The 24,023-nt window shown below is 41.7% G+C and overlaps 1 protein-coding gene across 1 annotated transcript in view; it reads left to right on the forward strand.

The window, feature by feature from the left end:
• Positions 1–7,096: 7,096 nt before the first annotated feature.
• The window catches only part of GEMIN8 (gem nuclear organelle associated protein 8), a 37,301-nt gene continuing 20,374 nt past the window's right edge, over positions 7,097–24,023 (forward strand). The window contains exons 1-3 of the mRNA XM_065414802.1: positions 7,097–7,167; positions 13,251–13,287; positions 16,154–16,601. Coding sequence (XP_065270874.1) covers positions 13,285–13,287; positions 16,154–16,601 — 451 coding nt within the window. The 5' untranslated portion in view covers positions 7,097–7,167; positions 13,251–13,284. The remainder of the gene's footprint in view (positions 7,168–13,250; positions 13,288–16,153; positions 16,602–24,023) is intronic.

Below are 24,023 nucleotides of genomic sequence, written 5' to 3' on the forward strand. Positions count from 1 at the left end.
ATGATTCGAGGTCTGAGAAACCTTCTTTATAATGAAAGACTAAATAGGATCAGTCTATTTAATTTATTCAAAAGAAGATTAAGAGGTGACATGATCACAATCTATAGGGGAAGATTTCTGATGGTAGAGGGCTCTTTAATTAGCTGACAAAGGCATAACAAGATCCAATGGCTGGAAGCTGAAGCTAGAGGAGGAAAAAAAATAGACTAGAAATAAGGTGTAATTTTTTTAAACAATGAGGGTAAATAACCAACTTACTTAGGGATGTTGTGGATTCTCTATCACAGAAAGGCCTTAGATTTGATGTCTTTCTAAATTATATGCTGTAGCTCTATCAGAAGTTATGAGATTGATGCAGAAATTTCTTGGTGAAAGTGTAGTCCGTTGGGGGGAGTGGCTCCTCCCCCTCCAGGTCTGTGGCCAACCAATCCGCCCAACTACGTCTCCGGGGGTCGCCTGACTTGGGGAATCAGCGGGGCGATGGGAGATGTGAGCTCGGGCCTGCGATCGGGGCCAAACAATAAACACGGTTACGGAGCCCCAGCCACTGGTCAGGGCAGGACAGCAAAAAGTCTCGGGCTCAGGCCTGTACTCCGTCTGGGCTGCAAACAGTATATTAGCCCAGGCCCTTGATCAGGGTGGGGCAGTAGAGAGTCAGGGGAGCTGTAGTCAGTCAGCCTAGGCTCTGGTTCAGAGCGGGACAGTAAACAAAGTCTCTCAGTTCCAACCTGTACTCAGGTGGGGCTGCAAACAAAGTTGGTTAACTCAGGCTTTCCTTCAGCTAGTCTGAGGGAAGGGGAGACTGTCACCCACCGCTTGGGTGGCAGGGGGGACACAGGCCTTCCCAGTCCACTGCGTCCCAGCCCAGGGCCCTAAGGGTGGCGGGAGTCTGCCACCGCGTCAGTGGGGATCCAAGCCACAACACACTGACTCACCCTCTGCCAACGTTGCAGCCAGATAGGGGTCTACTACCCCTGGGCCACTTCCACACTCCCCATTCCAAGGGTACCTGCTGGTCCGGTGAGGTAAGGTGATCGGCGGGGGCTTCAGTTGTCAGCAGAAGCTCTGCCAGGGTTGGGCCAGCCAGCAGTCTGGGCCAGCCGTCTGTCTCCTGTGGGGTTGGGTCATCCTGGGGTCCAGGCCAGTCATCTGCTTCCTGTGGGGCCAGGTCATCCAGGGATCCAGGTGGTTCGGGCCAGTCGTCTGCTTCCCTCGGGCTCAGGTCAGTCCAGGGTCCAGGCGGTCCGGGCCAGTCGTCTGCACACTGCGGGCCTGCTGCCACCTCCCAGCACGAGTGCTCAGGGGCACGTCCGTCCCCTCCAGTGGCTGGGCCCTACTGAGCTTCCAGGTCCCACCTTTATATTTTCAGCCCCACCCCTTGGCTTCCAGGGGCAGAGCTAGGGGGTAGGGCTCCACCTACAAGGGGGTGGAGCCACCCTCTTCCTCTGTGTCTGGGAAGGGCCAGTCCACCTCACTACACCTGGGTTATGCAGGAGGCCAGACTAGTTAGTCATAATAGTCCTTTTTTACTTTAAAATCTGTGAACGTTGATATCTGAAATACTCATTTTTAGGAGTGGTATAAACAGACACACCCCTATTCACTGCCCATTGCCCTGTGTGCCTCTTAAATAGACTAACAAAAAAATTTCACAGTTCCATTTCTGGAAAAGTCAGGGAAAAAGTGGTATTGGAGGGTTCCAAGACACTGTCTCCTAACATCAACCTAACACCAAGCTAGAGAGGGTGATTTCCACAGAACTGCATTGGCAGGGTCAACTGAAGCCTGTTGAAGAGAAATGCCAGATTGTTTGTACTTGCACTGCCTCCTAGTTCTTGGGCTCAGAGAGACGAAGGAAGGAAAGGGGGAAGAATGAAAACCCAGATAGAAAACCCATTTTCTGTAAAAAATCCATTAAAAAGGTCTACACATCAGATTTGGTGATCGCTTTTATTTTGTCTGTGATTGATGGTGATGTCTTTAACAAAACCACCAAGTGTGCCATACTTTTGTGAAGTTTGTCCTAAGATTTGCTTTTTCACCAGTACAAAGACACAGTAGTGGTATTTCAGCTGTAGTCTGTAACTCTGAGTGCCTTTGTTTTAATATAGAAGTCTGTCTGCACCTCTCAGCCACAGGCTCCCCCCATGGGGGTGTTAGCACTGACCTATGCAATGGAGCATGTTGTCCAGATGTAACCCAGAGGGTCCAGGATAGATATGGGATTCAGGCAATTCCCAGTGAAGAGGGAGCCAGACAGAGACTTGCAGGGAGCAGGAAGTGCTGGGAGGCTCTCCAAATGTGGGATCTGGTCTTGGGAATATCCAGGTTGGTGCAGGAAGGAGGTAAGGAACCTGTAACCTATCTTCTCTGGGAGGAAATTGTCTGTCTGTCTATGTACTTCTTAGCCAAAGCCAGGGGGAGAGGGGAGAAAGAACAGGAACATTAGCATTAACATGTGACCCAAGGAGTTGAAAAGGCCTAAACCCAAAAGGGTAGAAGGGATTATTTATGAAGCATTGCTAGATTATGTGAGACCCAAGCAATCGCTTATGTAATGGAACCAGGAAGACTTAATAGAGCACCCCTGGGAAGATGTTAATTGGCATGCCAGGAGGGGAAAGTGATGCATGAAGCACCAGGCACCAGCATGCAGTAATCTTCTTCCCACCACACCTTCCCTCAGTAACCCCACCAAAATCACACCACAACCATACTCCCTACAGAATGGGGGGAAAGAGATACAAGGCTCTATTTATGTTCACTTTTAATGACAACAGGCCCTGCGTTAAGAGGCTAGCTGGATAGAAAGCCATTACACTTACTGTACATTTAGATTTTGAAGAAAGATGCAATTTTAGAGGGGGTGAGTTACAACTTTCCAATGCACAGATCCTATTTAATAAATTTATCTCCAATAATTAAAGAGCTCTTGATACTTTTACTGCACCACCATCATTGCCAATGCCCTTCCATAACAATCTTTTAACATTTATGTCAAAGCAGTGAGGTTGTGCTGTAAAAACTTGCTGCAGTGTGATTCATCCCTTCATTATATAGTTGAGGAAATATTTATGTTGACTGTAGTCTGGTGTGGCAGCTTTTGTAGTTTAAGCAAAGGAAATAGAGTCACTTTTATAATAAAACTGGAAATTAAAAAAAAAAGACAAAACATAGACGGACATTTCACAATAGAATATAGTTTCAGCAGATTAAAGTTGTTGGTGCTCACATCTTACCTAAAAGCTTCAAACTTCCTGTGCTGCACTTTAGCATACAGTATATATTTATATATGTAACTTAAATTCATATTTAACAAGTATAATCCTTAGGATGTTCAGGCCAAAATTTTCAAACTTAGATATTTAAAGTCAGGCTCCTAAATCCTTACCTAAGTAAGGCTGACCTAATTGCTCCTGAGTACTTACTGCTCTAAATGACTTTGTTAGAATGTCCTCTGTCTCCAGTGAGTATTGTTACACTCAATACATATTTTTAATATTTGGTTGGCTTTTACTACATAATAAGCATTTCTCTGTATTTAAACAGATACAGCTTGTTGCGACAATTCTTGAATTATAAATACCAACTATTTATTGAGGTGTAATACATAATCCATTGTATATAATGATATGCATGATAGTTGCTAGACTTAATATTTTAACAAAACAAAGGTGTTTATTTAACATGCAATTATTCTATTAGGAAGTGACTATAGCCACAGTAGTTCCATGCTGCCAGTAGGCAGAGCTGTTTGCACTAGCTACCATGAGAGCGGCACTACAGCTTTTCACTTGGATGGACTCCACAGTATCAGAGAGCTGTTTGAATAGAAAAGCTTTCCAAAAAGTTCTCTGGTACATACTGATAGAGTGCAGATAGTACTAGGAACATTGGTTCTGTTCTTGCTTCAGATAGTAATTTCCTTTAAAGCTTCCTCCCCTTTTGTTACAGCTTTATGTTTTCACATTTTATTATTAAAAGGAGGGGGAGAGAGAGAGAGAGAGAGAGGGGAGTCATTATTCAGGAAAGGAAAAGAGGAATCTGTATTGAGCAGCAACAGAGAGTGCCCCATCCCCGTGAGTGACGGCCAGGGTGCGGGGGAAAGGGAAAGAGGCTTAAGAACTGATATCACAGTCCTAGCATCATAGAGTCATTCTGCTGAGTCTAAACCAAGAGATTTATTTTTTGTTTTTTTAATTCCACCAGAGTGTGTGTGTATAGAAAAAGAAACATATGAGTGTTGTGAGGCTCACCATCTCAGTGCGCCCCCTCGCAGCAAGACCTGGCATTGCAGCATTTTTACCTCAGTTTCCCTGCAACAATCTTTGACCCACTGCCACCCTAGAGGTGACTTGGCCCTCCAACCAAGCCAGAATTCCCTGGAGAGAGAGAGGCAGGCTGGCTTACCTGTAGAGGATTCTAGCAGTCTTGCCCAGGAAACTCCTCTTCCTCCTTTTAAGTCCCACACCCTGCACCAGTGGAATTGAGTAGACTAGGGGTTCTCAAACTGGGGTCAGGACCCTTCAGGGGGTCACAAGGTTATTACATGGGGGGTCATGAGCTGTCAGCCTCCACCCCAAACCACACTTTGCCTCCATCATTTATAATGGTGTTTAATGTATAAACAAGTGTTTTTAATTTATAAGGAGGGGTCACACTCAGAGGCTTGCTATGTGAAAGGGGTCACCAGTACAATAGTTTGAGAACCACTGAAGTAGACTAACTCAACAGGGCTGACTGGCCCAAGACCTTCTAGCCCTTAAAGGAGCAGGCCACTCATTTACTTAAAATGAGAGAGGCCCAAACAGGGATAGCTCAGTGGTTTGAGCATTGGCCTGCTAAACCCAGGGTTGTGAGCTCAATCCTTGAGAGGGCCATTTAGGGAACTGGGGTAAAAATCTGTCTGGGGATTGGTCCTGCTTTGAGCAGGAGGTTGGACTAAATGACCCCCTGAGGTCCCTTCCAACCCTGATATTCTATGAAATCACTACAGAAATCAAAATTCTCTTGTTTAAAGTATCCGTTGCTTCACTTTGTGGGTAATAAAATCAGCTCCTTAAGTCAACATTTCAGATCCAAAGCTTCCTGGTGGTAATAAAACAACAATTATGGAAGCATGTGTCCCCTCCCACACACCTGTTCCACTATTACCTGAACAGATATTCATTTTATTTTGGAGATCAACCATATTTCTTACCACTTTCTGTGATCACAATTTATATTGAAAAGAAACCCTTCTTATTCTCCCCAGCATCTGCTCTACATTTCATGTAAAAATCTTCTTACCCAAGGAAATTGCTGATGCTGATAAAGCAGGAGAAATTAATCACATACCATTCGCTATGATGTCCAGTAAGCATTGTGATCGCTTAGACAATAATTCAGCAAGGCACTTAGTGCGGGCTTAACTTTAAAAGCACATCTCTATTTCAGAAAGTATTTAAGCAGGTGCTTAAATTTAATCAAATGAAGAGCTTTATTCTGGTGACAACCGATTAAGAGATGTTTGTAAAGCTTCTGCTATAGCTGGGAGTGAAATTTCCAAATCTGGATGCTATAATCTATATGCAGGTAACTTCAAAAGTAATTTACACTGCTAAGAAGACTATAAATTATATACTACCTATGGTTTGTGCTAGATGTGAGTAGCTGACAATTACAACTCCTATATTAAAACTGAAACAATTTCCCTCAGTCAGGGACATTACCAGGGTTCTGATATAAAACAGTACTAAATATAATACTACTAATAATAAATCTATTAAAACATTAACAGTGAAATAAAGAAACTATCTTGATTATTTTTGTTTTTTAACTGTAAATATGTCTTGACATCAGCACATTCCTAAATACACAATGTTAAATTAAATGAGGTTATTCAATGTTCCTTTCATGAGCTAACCACAAACATATATATAGATGCAAGCAGGGAACAGAGATAAGTCCTACAGAGGATGCATTACTAGCAACAAGCTAAACTGAGTTAGGCCTGGATCCAAAAAAGGTATTTAGACTCCTAACTTCCTTTGAAATCAGTGGAAGTTAGGAGCCTTACTTTTGAGGATCTGGGCCTTAATGTCTAATTCAGACTAAGGGAATGTTTTCTGATCAAAGCATGAAATGTTTGTATGTAAGCAAAAGACATCCATGAAAATATTCTGCCTCTCTTAAAGAATAATAATCAAATAGCTTGCTGTTAAACTATATAAAGCCATCCAGGATTAGTCAAATATTTCCAATGCACATTGGTTGTAGTATGGAGACATTATCAGCAGCTCTGTAGTTAACCCTGTGTGTAGATTTTCACTTGAAGCAGTTTCAGATGTTATGGGAAGAAAACAAATGTTTGTTACAAACATACTGACACCACAAACTCTGAGTACAGATGTTAGTTGCAGCTTTCAAAGGAGCCTACAGGAGCCTTGTGCCCAAATCCCTCTGAATGCCAATGAGATTTGGTTGTCTAATACTTTTAGGTTCCTTCAAAAATCCCAGCCTTCATCTTTTGTAAAGTTGCTAGGAAGAGTATTCAGCAGCACCAGCCAGGCGAAACCGAGAGGCCCCAATCTGAATACATTTCAAGCACCCAGCACAAACTGGGTATGGGTGAGTTACAACCCTTGGTGATGGGGTGGGGCCTTCCAGCTCCTCTCCCTGACTGGGAGAGCAAGGGTCCCAGCGCCTCTCTGGGGCTTGTTCCGTCCCACACCAGACGGGGGAGCTGGAAGGCACCAGCACCGCCCACTCGAAATCTGCCTCCTGCAAAGGGGGTCAGGCTGGCGGGCTCCTCTCCCGCTGGGGGTGCCCCGATCTCCTGGCTGCTACAAAGAGGGGCTGGTGCAGTCACTTGGGGAAGCCGCCTGGTGTCTTTCGCCCCACGCAGAAAAGCCCTCGGCGCCCGCTTTCCCCTGACGGCCTCTCTCAGGGCGAGCCCCGCACAGGCGGCCGGGCGGGCCGGTGTTACGCCGGCAGAGCGGCGCTCGCCCCCGGGCAGGCGCGGGGGACGGAGGACGCTGGTTGCGGCGCCCGCTCTGCTCCGCCAGGGGGCGCCCCAGCCCAGGGGATCGGGAGCCGGCGAACCCCGCCCCCGGACCCCGCTTCCCGCCGCGGCAGGAAGGAAGGACGAGCGGGCCTCGGCGCTGGTGCTGCCGGCGCGGACCCACAGTACGTGCCGCGGGCTCCGCTCCACGTGGGGTGCGGGCTGGGGGAGCCCCCAGGGGCCCGGGTGAAAGCCCCCGTGGGGAAAGGGGGGCTGGCCCCAGGGCGAGGATCCAGACACCTGAGGCGGGGAGAGTTCCCAGCCGTGGCAGCCCATGTACCTGAGCCGCCAGGAAGAGGGGATCCCCCGGACCCGCCCCGGGGTGGTGAGGCCGTGGGAAGAAAACAGAGAAGTCCCTCCCTTCCCCCCTGGGAACTCAGCTGGTGAATGGGGGGACACCCCCTCCCCAAAACCATCCTGTGAACTGGGGTGAAGCGATGGCGTGGGGAGACCACCCACCCCTGTGTGAAGTGAGGGGGGGAAAGGACCCCCCCGCAAGCCCCTCTCCCTAAGCAAGGGGTGTTTGGGTGAGGAAGAAAGAGAACCCATTCTCACCCCCAAATGATAACAGCGGCCCCCATGCTGGGCTCCCAGTCGTAAGGTGGCTGCCCCACCATTGTTCTGCAATTATTTTTATTACCGTAGCACTTAGGAGCACTAGTCATATACCAGGGCCTTGCTGTGTTAGGTGCTGTGCAAACATAGAGCAAAAAAGATCGTTTGATGCATCAAACAGCCATACTTAATAAGCTTAAAACTGCTAGTAGTTGGTGGCACGCAACCAGGATTCATTATTGAATTTGGTCCGCTGGTTGGATCATTAGCTTCCCTGGCCAGGGGAAGGTGGTACTGAGGGGCAACATGACATGAACGCTGATCCATGCCCTCTGGTGCTAGGCACTGTACACAAACACACAATAGAAGACAGGCCTTGCTCCAAAGAGCTTAAACTCTAAAAGACTACTCATTTCCTTCTCACATGCACACTGCTTCCTACCACTGACCTGCCAATGCCCCAAGGTAGGACAAGACCCAAAATAAGGCATACCAGTGATAATTTATTGTTCACTATTACAGATGGGTTTTTTTAAATGTAGTACAAATTGACCTTTCGGTTTTTCCAAATCCAAACATTTGCCCTATAAGCCACTCAAATGCACCAGGTATCCTGGATTTCAAAGCAACACCCTGTATTCTCAGATGCATATAGGACAGAAGTCCCCAAACTGTGGGGGCACCCCTCCAGGGGGCACGGAGAAACATTCAGGGAGGGCACGTGGGGCCTGCGCCAGCCCCAATGGAGGGCGGGTGGAGAGTGCTACCCAGACCCGCTCCCTGCAGTCCCAGCCCCACCTGCAGCCCATTCCTGGCCATAGCTCCACTCCCAGCCATGGCCCCCTGCTCCCAACACTGCCCCGTTCTCAGCTGAGGCCCCAGCTGCAGCACTGGCCCTGCATCTGGCCCCCTGACCATACCTCGTTGGGGGGGGGAGGGAGTTTGGGGACCACTGTTATAGGAGTAGGGCCTTAGGCTCTTGGGACCTGGTGAACTGTGACTTTATACATGCTACTGCATGGTCTGCATGAAGTTTTTGTACTGATTTAACTATTTCAGTGTGTGTTTGTGAGGCAAGGGGTTGATTTTCTACCAAAACAGTTAAATGAGTACAGTCTCTAGCCTGGGCACAGCTATACCATTATAACTTATTCCCCTTTCCTTACAGCAGTAAGCTGTACCTGCATAAGCACCTTTATACCAGTATAACTGCATGCATATTAGATGGATCTGTATCGCTCTAACTGTGCTGGCTGGATAACAGCCAGGTCCTAACTGAGTCTCAAAAGTCAACCAGAGAACATCTTTAATATTTGTCGATAGTCACAAACAGGAATGTAGTCTGCAGGAGTTTTTGTTATATATTGGTGCAATCAATTGGCTCTGTGTTGCACATCTACATTTCTACAAGAGTTATAACTGGGCCATGTTGATATTAAAATTAACATAGGTAGCGATGCACAGTGGTAATTAATCGGTAGCTGAGTGACAGAAAAGGCTGAATGGATTTTATTTAAACATCTTCCTGCCCCCAGATTTTCTAGCACTAGAAAGGTAAAATGATAATTTGAAAAATATAAGCTGTTGGTGCTTCAACATGGCATTTTGTTTTCACCGAGTTCTTGGAATATGTACAAAACGCTTACAGCAATTTCAGTATTGGTTCAAGTCATTGGTCCATCTGTTCCTTTATCTGGCTGTGAAAAAAGTTAGGGGGAAATCATTCCTGACCCACATAAGTGATTGATGTATTCCCTGAAATAAAAGTTGTGATGACTTATTCAGTAGTTGTCTTATTTTGCAGAGCTACAAAAGTTAATGTTGATAAGATTCTCCAGTCCTCTCTAATTTTATTGACTTCAGTGACTTTCTTTGTTAGTAAATTCCACAGATTGACTGTGGGATTTGTGAAGAAGTATTTTAATTTGTTCTAATTCCTCCCCCTCTTAATTATATCATGTTCTATGTTCTGTTACTATGCAACAGTGTGAAAAGAAGTGACTGACTAGCTCTTGCTATGCTCTTCATAATTTTGAATAACTGAAAATCCCCTCAATCCCTTTTTTTTTTTTTTATTATTATTTATTTATTTATTTATTTATTTAGGCTAAACAGACCGGTTTCTTCAGGTCTTGCCAGACTGAACACTAATACTTTTGTCGACTGTTTGTAGGTCTTTTCAAGCTGTGCAATATATTTCAAGTGTGGCTACCAAAACTGTGTACAATACTCCACCAGGGGGCTGTACTCTCATGATGTACAATGTATCACATTTTCAAAATACAGCATTCCAGGATCCAATCCTACAGGATGGTGATCCTTCTCAACTTAACTTCAGTGGGACTGAGTGATGTACAACGCTTTGTGGGATCAGACCCGTACTCAGTTATAGCTTTCTTCTCACTACTGCTTGCTCACTTCAAGTTTATAAGTAGATGGGCATGTTTTGATGAATTGCAATACATCAGTATTTAATATAAATGGGGAATTATTTTATGATTTGAAAGGTTAGGAAAGGAGATAATACAATGTATCAGAAATGGACTGTTTGTCCTGTGTACAGTGCCTAGCACAATGGGGTCCTTATCCATGACTGGGACTCCTAGACGCTGTGGTAATACAAACCGATAATTATGTGGCTGTGATAACAAAAGGGGTGGGGTGGGAACTTTCTGTGCCAAAGCCCTCCAAGCAACAGAACATTTTAATACACAAAAAGGGACCAAAGTATTCTTTGTCCATGCATTTTATTGTTGCTGCCTGCAGCCTTAAAATCTTTTACTTTAGGCTCCAATCCTGCCAGATGGTCTCTGCCAGCAACCCCCCCCCCCCCCCATCCCTGCAATGAGCCATATTCAGTGACACTCCACATGGGCACCAGGGTTTGCCAGCACAGATCATTTGGCAAGATTGGGGCCTTAATTTTACTACCATGAGTAGTCCCATTGATTGGACTATTCACTGTAGTAAAGGTTTCAGAGTAGCAGCCGTGTTAGTCTGTATCCGCAAAAATAACAGGAGTACTTGTGGCACCTTAGAGACTAACAAATTTAGCACTGTAGTAAAGTTAAGCACATGTGTAAGTGTTTGCAAGATCGGGCCTTACCTTTAATGCCAGTATTGCAAAATTCTCTCCATCCAATTGCCTGGGGATAGTAATTTTTGTATGAGGAAGTAAATTTCTTCATCACCATTATGGTAAGTGCGGACAAGTAGATTTTTTTGCCTGGGCTAATATATTTCCTTGGTAATTTTACAATGGTGATTCATACCTTTTAGTAATTTTCTTCATTCAAAAGTTAAGTGGTGTTCCCAGTGACATTAGACTACTTTCGGATTGTGTAGCAACCTCCGTATTTTAATTTTTAGGAATTGAAAAAAGTAGAGCCAGAATGATTTTATTTATTTTTTGCTTCTTGTGTGATTTTGATAACCTATTGAATTTACTTTTGAAGAGCAATTTTGCTTTTTGATTTCTTATTAATTATTTCTTTGTTGTTTGTATTGTGGTGGTACCCAGTATCAGGACTTTCCTGTGTGTTAGGTGTTATATTTCTATAAGAGTTCATAAATAATTTATGAAAATTAATTTTTTTCTGTTTGCTAAAGTGTATGTTTATTTCATGTTCAGTAAACTATTACATTTTAATGGATTTGCTAGGGCGTTTTCACCCCTCAAAAAGTTCTCTGTATGTCCTTCTGAATATGGTGTGTATTTTTAGTCACTTATGGTATTAAAAACAAAGTCTCTTTATGTTAGGCTGTGAACCTGATTTTTGTTTATCCTTAAGGCAGTTCAGAGAATGTTTTGGTATGAAAAAGTCATAAGCAGACACAGAATTCTAATGTATGTAATTTTTCTAAACTACAGGCAGAAAATGAGAGAGGCAGCTACAATAGAGTTTATATTTTAGATGTGAGAAAGAGCCCTTTATATTTATTCCAGTGACCTTGACAGTACCCAGATGTGCACATGAAAGAAATGAAAACTACACACACACACACACGAAACACAACTTTTAAAAAGATGATAGCATGGAAAACTGTATGTTTGAGATTAACAGAAAGGGGCAGCACCCAGGTCTTTTATATATCTGTAGGCTAGTTATGCTGCAAGTCACTGAAATGTTTCATTCGTGACCTCAGCTCTTTTTTTTTTTTCTACTGCCTCTCTTGGCAGGTGGAAAGAAAGACAATCAGTTCAGTCTCTTTGACATTTTTGAATCTGATTCTGCTAACCTTTACTCACACGAGTAGGCCCATTGACTGCATTGGGACTACTCATGTATGTAAGGACTGTTTGCAGAAGGGTTGGTGAGTGAGAGTTTGCATATTTGGGCTCTGTCTCCACTATACAAAGGGTGACAGTTCAGCCTTTGTGCTGACTTGTGGTAGCTTCATGATTTGCATTTCTTTGGTGATGTCAGGATGGACTGCATTCAAATCTCTTCGCTCAGCATTGCTGTCTTAAAGAGACAAAAAGTTGCTGCTTGATCAATAAAGTCATAAATAGGAGGCCAAATGCTGCTCCAACTGACACCCTGGGCAGCCCCAGTGGGAAGAATTCTACTCAGTTGTGCTGGTGTAATCTGGGATAACCCCAAGGAAATCAGTGGAGTTACTCCTGTTTTACATCAGTGTAACTGAAAGTATAATTTGACCCACTACTTGGAGTAGCTTGAGAGTGGATTCTTTGGCCCACAGTCATTTTTTTAAAATGGTGGTGGGGGGTTAATCTTTGTATCATTCCCCTCTGCTGCCCCTGGTGTCCCTTCAAATGAGAGTTTCTGGGTGATGACACTATGTGGAATGGGTGGTTTGCTCTTTTAAAATCTTGGTATAATAAAATAGTCAGGGTATTTTTCAAAATTCCCTTAAGTGGTTCGTGTTGGTAAATAACTTTGAAGATTAAAAGTGCAATGTATGTGCTAGGCGATAGTAATTTTAAACTGCAGGTTGTAATTGCAGATCTTTTTATGATCTGGTCCTTTCCAGTTTCCACTTCTGTACTTAACCTCCCCTCCTCTCTCCATTCAAGTACTTGATCATCACCTGAATTTGTCTGTGCTTCCTTTAGGTGAAGCAGTGTTGCAATCAGGGAAGCATAAAGTGGGAGAAGAGGAGATGGTTATACAAACAATTACAACATAGGATTAAAAATAAACAAAAACCTTACTACCTGAGTGAAATCAAAATGGTTTTAAAAATGCTTAAAATAAAAAATTGTATAGGATTCCTTCTGCAAACACTGCTGAGGGATAAAGTCAAGTGTTTCTCATTTAAGGTCATTCCTTAATGTCATTAATTTTGAAGATACCTAGAAGTAGAGGAAGCCGCTATTGTGTGGAGGATTAAAAAAAAAAAAGGGTAATGAGACCAAGTTTATTTATATCTTCCTGCATTCTAGGCTGCGGGGAGTGGGGTGCCCTTTGATCTTCTTGAGCCTTCAATATTAATAATCTCCAATATTTAAAAGTTCCTTACTAAAACTAATTAGAATAAATGAATAAGAGGTTTCAAGTATTCTCTGATTACTCAAAATCCCTCATCTGTTGACTTGACTCTTGTCTGTAGCTACTAGGGTTCACTAGAGATGCTTTCTGTGTTTTTAACTGTCTTTTAATAAATTAAAAAACATTATTTTCTTTTCTAGTTCACGTTGATCATTGGAGAAAACTCCACAGGTGATGGTAAGCATTCTTTACTTACACTGTGTATCTGAGAGTATGGGCAATGCACACTTTGTATGTTAACTGCATATACAAGCAAATTGTATTGAACCGTCAGCACATATTTAAAAGAATTGTATTTTAAATTAGTTAAATTGCATTCAAAGTAAAATTCATTTATTAAAAGTATTGTTTGATTGGTCTCTTCAGAGAAGAGTCTAGAGACATATGACAGGAAAATAACAGAGAAATCTGCTGATCACTCTTAGATTTATAGCTTTTCTATAGTTGAGAAAATTCCTCTGTATTTCCATTTACACAGCAGCTGAAAAAACACAGACATACAGCTATATTCCATAGTTAGACTTTAATGTGTTCCTTTTCCTTCTTCATCCCAATCTAAAACATCCCCTTAATTTTTTTTTTCAACAGATGGATTTTTAAAATTCTGTGAAAGAGTGAGGTTTTCTAGGGTCACTTTTTTCCCCCTCCTAAACACAGATGTATTTGGATAAGCACCAAAATCACAATTCTGTCTACATGAAGTGGCCCTTTGTATTCCTTTCCCCCTAAATTAACAACTGGGGCTAGTCAGATAGGCAAATCAGCCAGTTGTATTCCAAAGTTTTCAGTGAGGTCATCACCAAGGCCCATTTTAGAAACATTTTAGTTAAAAAGAACTGAAGATATTTTTCGTATTTTAAAAAGATATGTTGTCATCTTGGGGAATACATAGAATATATGAAACTTTCCTTTTTTGTTAAGCTGTATTAACTGCTCTACTGATGTTCCCAAACTTGATTTTTAATTATTTCAGTGGGAAAAATTAAACAAAGTGCTTCAGAACTAACTCTGTGAAATGGGAGTTGCAACTTCTCAGACTTGACCACAGAATTTTCTGGTCTTGACTATACATTGAAGAACTAGAGTCTGGGTGACATTCTCATTTAACGAAAGCAAAGTAAAAACATTAAATATCCTGGTTTTTAGGAGTTCATAACAGTTATAAATAAATAAATACATCCGAGCAACAGGGCCAGATTCTCCTCTTACACCAGCATAAATTGGAAATAAATCCCCTGAAGTCAGTGGCGTTTCACCAGCACAATAGAAGTGCATGAGGCACAACTGTCCCATAAAGTCTTAGCCAAAAAGACACACATTTTGTTATGCATTTCCATAAAAATTAATGTGGTGGCTGTTTTTTAAAATCACTTGTATGACACCATAGATTTGCATAAACAGGTGAGACACAATCCCTGACCCAGTGTTTAAGTGAAATAAGAAAAATAAAGTTTATTAGCTTGAGACTTTTTGTTCTTGCAACTACTTAAACATAACCTTAAAATTATGTTATCAGTGTTTTTAAGCCCCTTTTGGGGGAGGGGACGGGGGGTCAGGAAGGGAGGTTGGTTTCTGGGCAGGGGTGGTAAAACTATAGCTATGAAATGTCACTAAATCAAATTCATTTATTTTTTAAAAAAATCATTCTTGGTGATTTAGGGTATTAATAATACAGGTAAGGAAAGCACCTTTAAAGTATAATGTTTCATCTTGACAGTATCCCTGAAAAAGAAAAGATGACCTTCCACATTTAAGTCTAAAATAGTCCAAATGTGTGGCAAAAAAAATAGATCAAGTAAAACTCTCCCTCCCCTGAGACACACACAATATCTAGACCAAGGAGATGCATTATGGGACCAACATCAGACTTTACACTAAATTTCTTGGCTTTTGTCCGTTTTAAGACAGACACGTGTTGTTGCATCATGGGTATTCAAATGAATGAAGTGAGACCAACTTGTTTTTAAATCCAACATCACTTTCCATGCATCCAGAGCCCTTGCTCAGAAGCTCTACCCCAAGGGCAGACAGTGGGCAAACACCACCCCAAGAGTGATTTAGCTTTCCATTATCCCTGACCTTTCTCCAACACTACCCATGTGTAGCCCAATTAGTAGGGGAGGGGAACCTATTGCAGTCTTTTTCTATACAGAATTTACTGTACTATATAGGGTCTGCTGCACTCTCATAGAGTTATATGGCTAGAATAGAGTCAGGGGTAAACTGTTCTGTCAAGCAAACAAACATTTTTAAAAACCGTTGTTGCTGTTTTACAACTTGTTACGTTTTATAACTGGAAAGAAATATTTTAGTTTACTTCAGTCAATGAACTTTATTACCCTTTTTCAGATTATAGCTGCTGATGAATACAGAAGTGAGATTTACTAGCAGCACAGCACTTTGCTAAGCATGGGTGGGGTTTAATTGAGATCTTGACTAAGGTTTGATTGAGACGTAACTAAGTTGCCATCTGACCTCTACCACTGAAATCATTATGGCAAGGAGATGGGGTGAATGCATTACTAAATGAAATAGGTGCCTTTATTTAATATAGAGGAATTTCAGACGCGTTACCCTCTTCCTGTTAACATGAAGCTTGTGTATTTGTAGTATTTGGCTTACCCCACACACACTTTGAAGTAATCAACTCTCATTCAGCTCATCTTTCACCTATGTAGTATATCAATTCACTTGAATTCATTTGTATTTGTAAGTGCTGAGTATTTATATCCACACAGCTCGGTTTGCATTAATACATTTCAACATTTTGCCCCACAGGAGTGGCTTCCACTGTAATAACAGAGCTTTGGGGGAAGCTTTAGTGCAGTCATTCTCATTACTTTCTTCCTTGGTGACTAGTAGCGTGAGCAACATGATCTATTTTTGTATGTATAGTATGTTCATGCTTCAAGCACTTGTCATTTTTCCTCCAAAATACATGGTTTTTGTTATCATAGGAAGTAAAGCATTTGGAATGAAAAAGCTTTTCAATTCTAGGAGTTACCTCAACACTGTCTCTCCCCTCTGCTCCCACTTTTTTCAGGAGGACTCACTGCATGAAGACTCTCAGCCATGGTATAATCAACAAGTATATGCAAGATACTGGAAGCATTACAATCAAGCCATGCATTGGATGTACAAGCACAAAAATGCCTACAGGAAAGCCATGGAGTCCTTTTATCATCTGTCATGGTATCCATCCGAAACCTTTCCTTCAAGTCGTTACTCAGATTGGGATGGAGGCAACCCGTCGGATGCTGACAACTATTCTACTTACGCTCCAAACAGCAGAGCGCGATACCCTTCCTGGCCCCAGCAATACCCAGGTGCCCATTGCAGTTCCGGAGTGAGCAAGGATATGGGCAGGGATTCTGAAATGGAGAAGGATTCTGAGTCTGAAGAGGAGATAGAATGTGACCTGAGCAACATGGAGATCACAGAGGAGCTCCGCCAGTATTTTGCACAGACAGAGGCGCACAGGCAGGAGTTACGTAAGTTCAAGCATTGTTTATATTATATACTTTCAATTTCAGGCTGTAATGAATATGTCCTTAATTCAACATTAGGGTGTTGCAATATAATACACAGGAGTAATCGGCACTAGAAGTAAATGAACCAGTGAAAATACTTGTGGTTTTTCTCCATAGAGAGAATGAGTATGAATGCTTTGGAGAGTAGAAGGAGCATGTATTTGTTCAGGAGAATATGATTTGTTTAGAGCAATTCTGGGGGAAATTAAGGAATCTGTAGCATTAAGGTAGATAGTGAAAATCTCCATCTTTTTCCTCAGCAGAACAGGTAATACTCATATTTTAATTATAAACTTTTTTCTATAAAAATGATCCTTTGAGTTGTTTCCAACTTTCCATTACTCTGTCCCTACTATGCTCTGGTTTATCCTAAAAATACCCAAGTGCTGAAAAATTTTTGCATTGACAACCAATACTTCCTTTAAAAACAAAAATATTTTTTTAACATTTCAAAATCCTGAATCAATTGATGCTCACATTTTAAACTAAAGCTTAAGTCAGTTGAGTTTAAAAAAAAGAAGATATCAATATTCTCAAAAATCTGGGCTTCTTAAGGTTAAAAATTTAGTAAAATCCTAGATTCCTGAGAGGTCCAGCCCAAAGGAAATTCCTAGCTATGTTGTTTAATGCTGTAGGAAGCTGCAATGTACTCTTTTAAGATGGAGTAGCCATTTGCTTTATTTTTCTTTGGCTCACCCAACAGTAAAAATTCCAAGACCTCTCTTCCCCCTCGGTACCCTTCAGTGTTGTGCAGGAAATATTTTTTTCTTTCACATTCAAAGCCTCAAGCCCAGCTCTGGGAAAATAGAAGGGGGGATATTAGCCAAAAAAATCAGTAGGGGACTTTTTGCAAGTCTCAGTCCTTGGAGATATCCAAGTCATCTTTATCTCTGTGAAATCCTTTAAAGAAAACAAAGTGTCTTGTTGTCCTGATTTATAATTTATTGCATAGACAAATAAACTTTACAGGCAAGTTTACAATCTGTTTTGAGGAAACAATGTGAAAAAAAAAATTTCCCCATGTTATTTGCATGGGAAATATTCAGCATAAATGCTTAATAGAATGAGGTTTCATTGTAATTATGCTATCCTTTCTCTGGGCATTAAGGAGGGAGAGAGGAAGGAAATAATTTAAAAAAAATCTAATCAAGCAAGTAGGAATTTTTTGTAAATTACATTCTGCTGTTTAAATCCTTAAAGTTAAGAATATCTGGAATGCTGAAACACAGGCTTAAATGTACACATTCAATCAATAGCAAAATCAATGAGTTATACCTAGCAAGGAATATAAATGGCAATAAGAAGCGGTTCTTTAAAGATATTTGGAGCAAGAGAAAGACAAAGGAAAGTGTAGGTCCTCTACTTAGCCAGGGAAAGCGAGCTAATAACTGATGACATCAAGAAGACTGAGGTGTTTAATGCCTATTTTACTTCAATCTTCACTAAAAAGGTTATTAGTGACAAAATACTCAACACAATTCACATTAACAACAAGGGGGAAGGAACGCAAGCTACATTAGGCAAAGAGGAGGTTAAAGAATGTTTATGTAAGTTAGATGTTTTCAAGTTGGCAGGGCCTGATAAAATTTATCCTAGGATACTTAAGGAACTAGCTGAAGCAGTCTCAAAACTATTAAGGACGGGTAAGCTCCTAGAGGACTGGAGGAGGGGAAACATAGTACCTATTTTTAAAAAGTGAAACAAAGAGGACCTGGGGAGTTATATACCAGTCAGTCTAACTTCAGTACCTGGAAAGATTCAGGAACAAATTATTAAACAATCAATAGCCAGCATGGATTTGTGAAGAACAAAGCGTGCCAAGCCAATCTAATTTCCTTCTTTGACAGGGTTACTGGCCTAGTGGATGGGGGTAGGGAGGAAGCAGTAGATGTGTAAGTAAGTAAAGGGCTTAATCTTGATTTTAGTAAGGCTTTTGACACAATCATGACATTCTCATAAGCAAATTAGGAAAATGTAAATCTAAATGAAATGACTGAGGTGGGTGCACAACTGGCTGAAAGACTGTACTCAAAGAGGAGATATCAGTGGTACACTGTCAAACTGGGAGGGTGTATCTAGTGGGGTTCTGTAGGGGTCAGACCTGGGTTCAGTACTATTACATATTTTCATTAATGACTTGGATAATGGAGTGAGTATGCTTATAAAATTTGTGGATGATGCCAAACTGGGAGGGGCTGAAAGCACTTTGAAGGACAGAATTAGAATTCAAAAGAACTTTGACAAATTAGAGAATTGGTCTGAAATCAACAAGATGAAATTCAATAAAGACAAATGCAAAGTGTACTACATTTAGGAAAGCAAAATCAAATGGACAACTACAAAATGGGGAATAACTGGCTAGTAGAACTGCTGAAAAGAATTTGGGGATTATATTGTATCACAAATTGAATATGAGTCAATAGTGTGATGCAGTTGCGAAAAAGGCTACTATTATTCTGGGGTTTATTAACAGGAGTGTCGTATATGAGGCACAGGAGGTAAATGTGCCGCTCTGCTTGGCACTGGTGAGGCCTCAGCAGAGTACTGTGTCCAGTTCTGGGCACCCCACTTTAGGAAACCTGGACAAATTGGATAGAGTCTGGAAGAGAGCCAGAAAAATGAGAAATACAACCTATGAGGAAAAGTTTCAAAAAACTGGGCATGATTAGTTTTGAGAAAACAAGACTGAGGAGGGTACCTGATAATAGTCTTCAAATATGTTAAGGATTGTTATAAAGAGGACAGTGATCAATTGTTCTCCAGGGTAACAAACCTGGTGGCTAAGGTGGGAAGCAGTAGATGTGGTATATCTTGATTTTAGTAAGACTTCTGATACTGTCTCACATGACCTTCTCATAAACAAACTAGGGAAATACAGAGATGGAGCTACTATAAAGTGGGTGCATAACTAGTTGGAAAACCGTTCCAGAGAGTAGTTATCAGTGGTTCACAGTCAAGCTGGAAGGGCATAACAAGTGGGGTACCTCTGGGATCAGTTCTGGATCCAGTTCTGTTCAATATCTTCGTCAATGATTTAGATAATGGCACAGAGAGTACACTTACAAAGTTTGCGGATGATACCAAGCTGTGAGGGGTTGCAAGTGCTTTGGATGATAGGATTAAAATTGAAATGATCTGGACAAACTGGAGAAATGGTCTGAAGTAAATAGGATGAAATTCAATGGGGACAAATGCAAACTACTCCACTTAGGAAAGAACAATCAGTTGCACACATACAAAATTGGAAGGAGTACTGCAGAAAGTGATATGGGGGTCATAGTGGGGATCACAAGCTAAATATGAGTCAGCGGTGTTACACTGTTGCAAAATAAAGCAAACATCATTCCCAGATGTATTAGCAGGACTGTTGTAAGCAAGACACGAGAAGTAATTCTTCCGCTTTATTCAGCTGCAGTATTGTGTCCGGTTCTGGGCGCAACATTTCAGAAAAGATGTGGACAAATTGAGAAAATCCAGAGAAGAGCAACAAAAATGATTAAAGGTCTAGAAAACATGACCTATGAGGGAAGATTGAAAAAAATGTGTTTGTTTAGTCTGGAGAAGAAAAGACTGAGAGGGGACATAACAGATTTCAAGTACATAAAAGGTTGTTACAAGCGGAGAGAGAAAAATTGTTCTCCTTAATGTCTGAGGATAGAACAAGAAGCAATGGGCTTAAATAGCAACAAGGGCAGTTTAGGTTGGACATTAGGAAAAACTTAACTTCCAGCCCTATGTTTCTGTGATTCTGTGTAATACACTGCTCAAGGAAAATAACATATAAGCAACATAAAGAAGCTCAGCTTAGCACCCGATATGCAACCTGTACTCATGTGAGGAGTTCTGCTGTGTCAGAGACAGGCCTCTGTCCACTGTTGAAAATTTTAATCTGAAGAGAGAGAAAACACTTCGAGAACTACAACTAAGACAATTTAGAAATGCAGAATGTTTTCCTGTTAATTTTTTTCATGCATGGTGGGTATTTGAGGATTGTCATGATTAAGGCAAAGACCTGATACTCAGGAGATCTGGGTTCAGTTATTGGCTCTGCCACAGACTTTACTGTGTGACCTTGGGCAAGTTATTTAATATCTCTGTGCCTCAGTTATAAGAGGGAGGTCTCTTAAAAGGCTCAGAGCTCTGAGTTGGGACGCCAGGCCTTCTATTCCTGGCTGTAGCACAGACTTATTGGGACACCTTAGTGAGACACTGAGGTCCTGATTGTGCTCTCACACTAGTTTTGGCAGGTGTAATTCCATTCAGTTCAGTGAAGTTATTCTTGATTTACCATGGGGAAAGTGAAAGCAGAATCAGGCTCTTCTGTTTGTTTCAGTTTCCTCATCTGTAAAGTGCAGATAATGATTACCTGCTTCATAGAAATATTGCAGCTAAATTAATAAAGTACTATATATTTATAAATTGCCCCCACAGCCTCAGATGAAAGATGCTTTTTAAGTGCAAACTTTTATTATTAATTCACAAAATACACTGTCTGCACGTTCAGGAATAACTCTGCTTCTGACCAATAAATAAATAAATAAATAAAATAGGTTTTTATACATTCTGTTGGAGTTGCTTAAAAAAGGAAAGTAGCTAAGCAGAGGGAGGGGGAAATATTATGTTCTCTACTGTGTGCTGTAAACGAGTAGTAGTGAGCTCTGTTGAGACCCTGTGGACAGTGAAAGATACGGTGCTGCTATGTTTAATTAGATAGAGCTATTGATTTTCCTGAGTACTGTTTTTAAGCCAAATGAAATTTATAGAGGGTTCATGAAGTTGAACTCTGTCATGACACTATCGTGTTCTATCTTTCATCCTTGAAGCTGTATTGATCCTCAAGGAAAAGTAGACGAGGCAGATAAAAGTGATCACATTATCTGCCTTGTATATGTTCTCTTTCAGGTATTTTTCTCTTTGTAATCCATCACAGCCAGACTTGGTTCTGTCCTGGTAGCCTAGTGACCATGGAGGGGGCTCAAGTTCAATATCTTGTCGTTAATTATTTGTATCTGCCATAAGAGTACATAGTGCTACACACCACAATGTGTGCTGAACAATTAACGAATCTACACCCCAAGCAATTAACAATGCAATAATACAAGTGAAAATAAACTGATATCATATAAATCAGAATAAACAGACATGGTGTTTTATGGGTGTTGAGGGAAGCATGCTTTACAGAGAAGTTGGGGATTTAGACTTGTTTTCTTTTGAATGATTATAGTGCAAGAACTTGACGTATGTTAATTGGGATTTTATTCCAGAATGGTACAGTAACTCCTCACTTAAAGTCGTCCTGGTTAACGTTGTTTCGTTGTTGCGTTGCTGATCAATTAGGGAACATGCTAGTTTAAAGTTGTGCAATGCTCCCTTCTAACATCCTTTGGCAGCCGCCTGCTTTGTCCACTGCTTTCAGGAAGAGCAGCCCGTTGCAGCTAGCTGGTGGGTGGTTGGAACCAGGGTGGACCAGCAGCCCCCTATCAGCTCCCCGCTCCCCTAAGTTCCCTGTGCAGCAGCTGTCCCTCCCCCCACTGCCATGTGCTGCTCCTTCCCTGTGCCTTGGAGCTGCTCCCAGAGACTCCTGCTTGCTGTACGGGGGGAGGGGGAAGTAGGGGGCTAATGTCAGGGTGTCTCTCTCCCCCCTGCTCCTGCACCCTGCTTACCCCATTTTCCATAGAACAGGGGGGACACACGACAGGGCTCAGGACAGAGGGAGCTTGCTGCCGGCAGCAGCAGCTGCTGTCTCAGCAAGCTGATCTAATTAACAAGACAGTGTACTTAAAGGAGAAATGCACATCTCTCTCTCACACACACACAGTGTGTGTCTCTGTCTCTGTCTGCGATGCTCTCTCCCCTCCCTCCAAATATAGTCTTTTGTCTGGTGAAAAAAATTCCCTGGAACCTAACCCCCTCATTTACATTAATTCTTATGGGGAAATTGGATTCACTTAACAGCGTTTTGCTTAAAGTCGCATTTTTCAGGAACATAACTACAATGTTAAGTGAGGAGTTACTGTATTGGGTGGGACGCAGAAAGTCATGGAGTCAGGAGTGGGCAAAGAAGACAAATGGGGCAATGAGGAGAGGACACTGGGTGGAGATTAAGGAACATGGGATAATGCTGGTAAGAAGGGTAAATAGACAAATTTATCTCCATCCTACCCAGCTGCTGCTATCTCATTGATTGTTACTATAGTTACATACAAAAACATATTAAAATAATGTTATTTATTACATTTTCAAGCACTCAAAAGTTACTAACTACTGTACAACCATAACTCCACCCCCTTGTGTGTATGCATTATGGCAATCTTTATTCTGTGATAACATACTGTTTTTCCACAGGATCCTGCCTCATTAAGTGCAAAGGGTGAACTAAACTTTTTAAGAAATTAAGAAATTAATGGAGATATCCCATCTCCTAGAACTGGAAGGAACCTTGAAAGGTCATCGAGTCCAGCCCCCTGCCTTCACTAGCAGGACCAAGTACTGATTTTGCCCCAGATCCCCAAGTGGCCCCCTCAAGGATTGAACTCACAACCCTGGGTTTAGCAGGCCAATGCTCAAACCACTGAGCTATCCCTCCCCCCAAACTTAAACTCATTTTATTTTAAAAGCGTCCTCCTTTAATGGCTGATCTACAGACCATTGAAGTTAACAGAAAGGTTCTCACTGACTTCAATAGAGAGCATCTTGCAGACCGTAGGGTGTGGGAGGAATGTAGGAAGAGCTGAGATGTAGTCAAGGATGGAGATGTGCAGTGCCTTGAAGGTGAGGACAGGGAGTTTGAATATTATATGAAAAGAGGGATACAAATTCAGGGGGTAGGGGATGAAATGTCAGAATGATGGGAGAGGATGATGACTGGAGATGCAGTATTTTGGAAAGACAGGGAAAGTGAATAATAAGGAGGTGGGAGAAGAAAAAGTGGCAATTAAAGTAGACAGGATATGTTTGGTCAATGAAGTCTCCTAAATCTACGTGTATCCCAGTACACTCATATGTGCCAAGACTAGTTAGCCACAATACTATTCTTTATAGCCATATATCCATGAAAGGAAAAAAAAGAAAATAACAGAGCTTGTTTTTAAGATGTTATGCTTTTTTTCTCCTCCCAGGAACCACTACCGACTTCAAGAACATATAGGCTACTAAAGTATTTTTGTGTTCTGGCAGTGTTCATTGCAGTGACTTTTTACTTTGACACTAAAGCCTTTGAAACTGGCAAACTGAATCTCGCTGCCTGATTGAACACTTCAGTAGGGACAGAGTTTTTTCTTTGCAAAGGCCTCTCTTTTAAAACACCTCCTTTTCTTTACTTGAGTTCTGCTCGAGTGCTCTCCAGCTCTTTGTATTCTCTTTGTGATCACGTAATCGATATGT

Source organism: Emys orbicularis, chromosome 1, assembly GCF_028017835.1.
Source record: "Emys orbicularis isolate rEmyOrb1 chromosome 1, rEmyOrb1.hap1, whole genome shotgun sequence".
Lineage (NCBI taxonomy): Eukaryota > Metazoa > Chordata > Testudines > Emydidae > Emys > Emys orbicularis.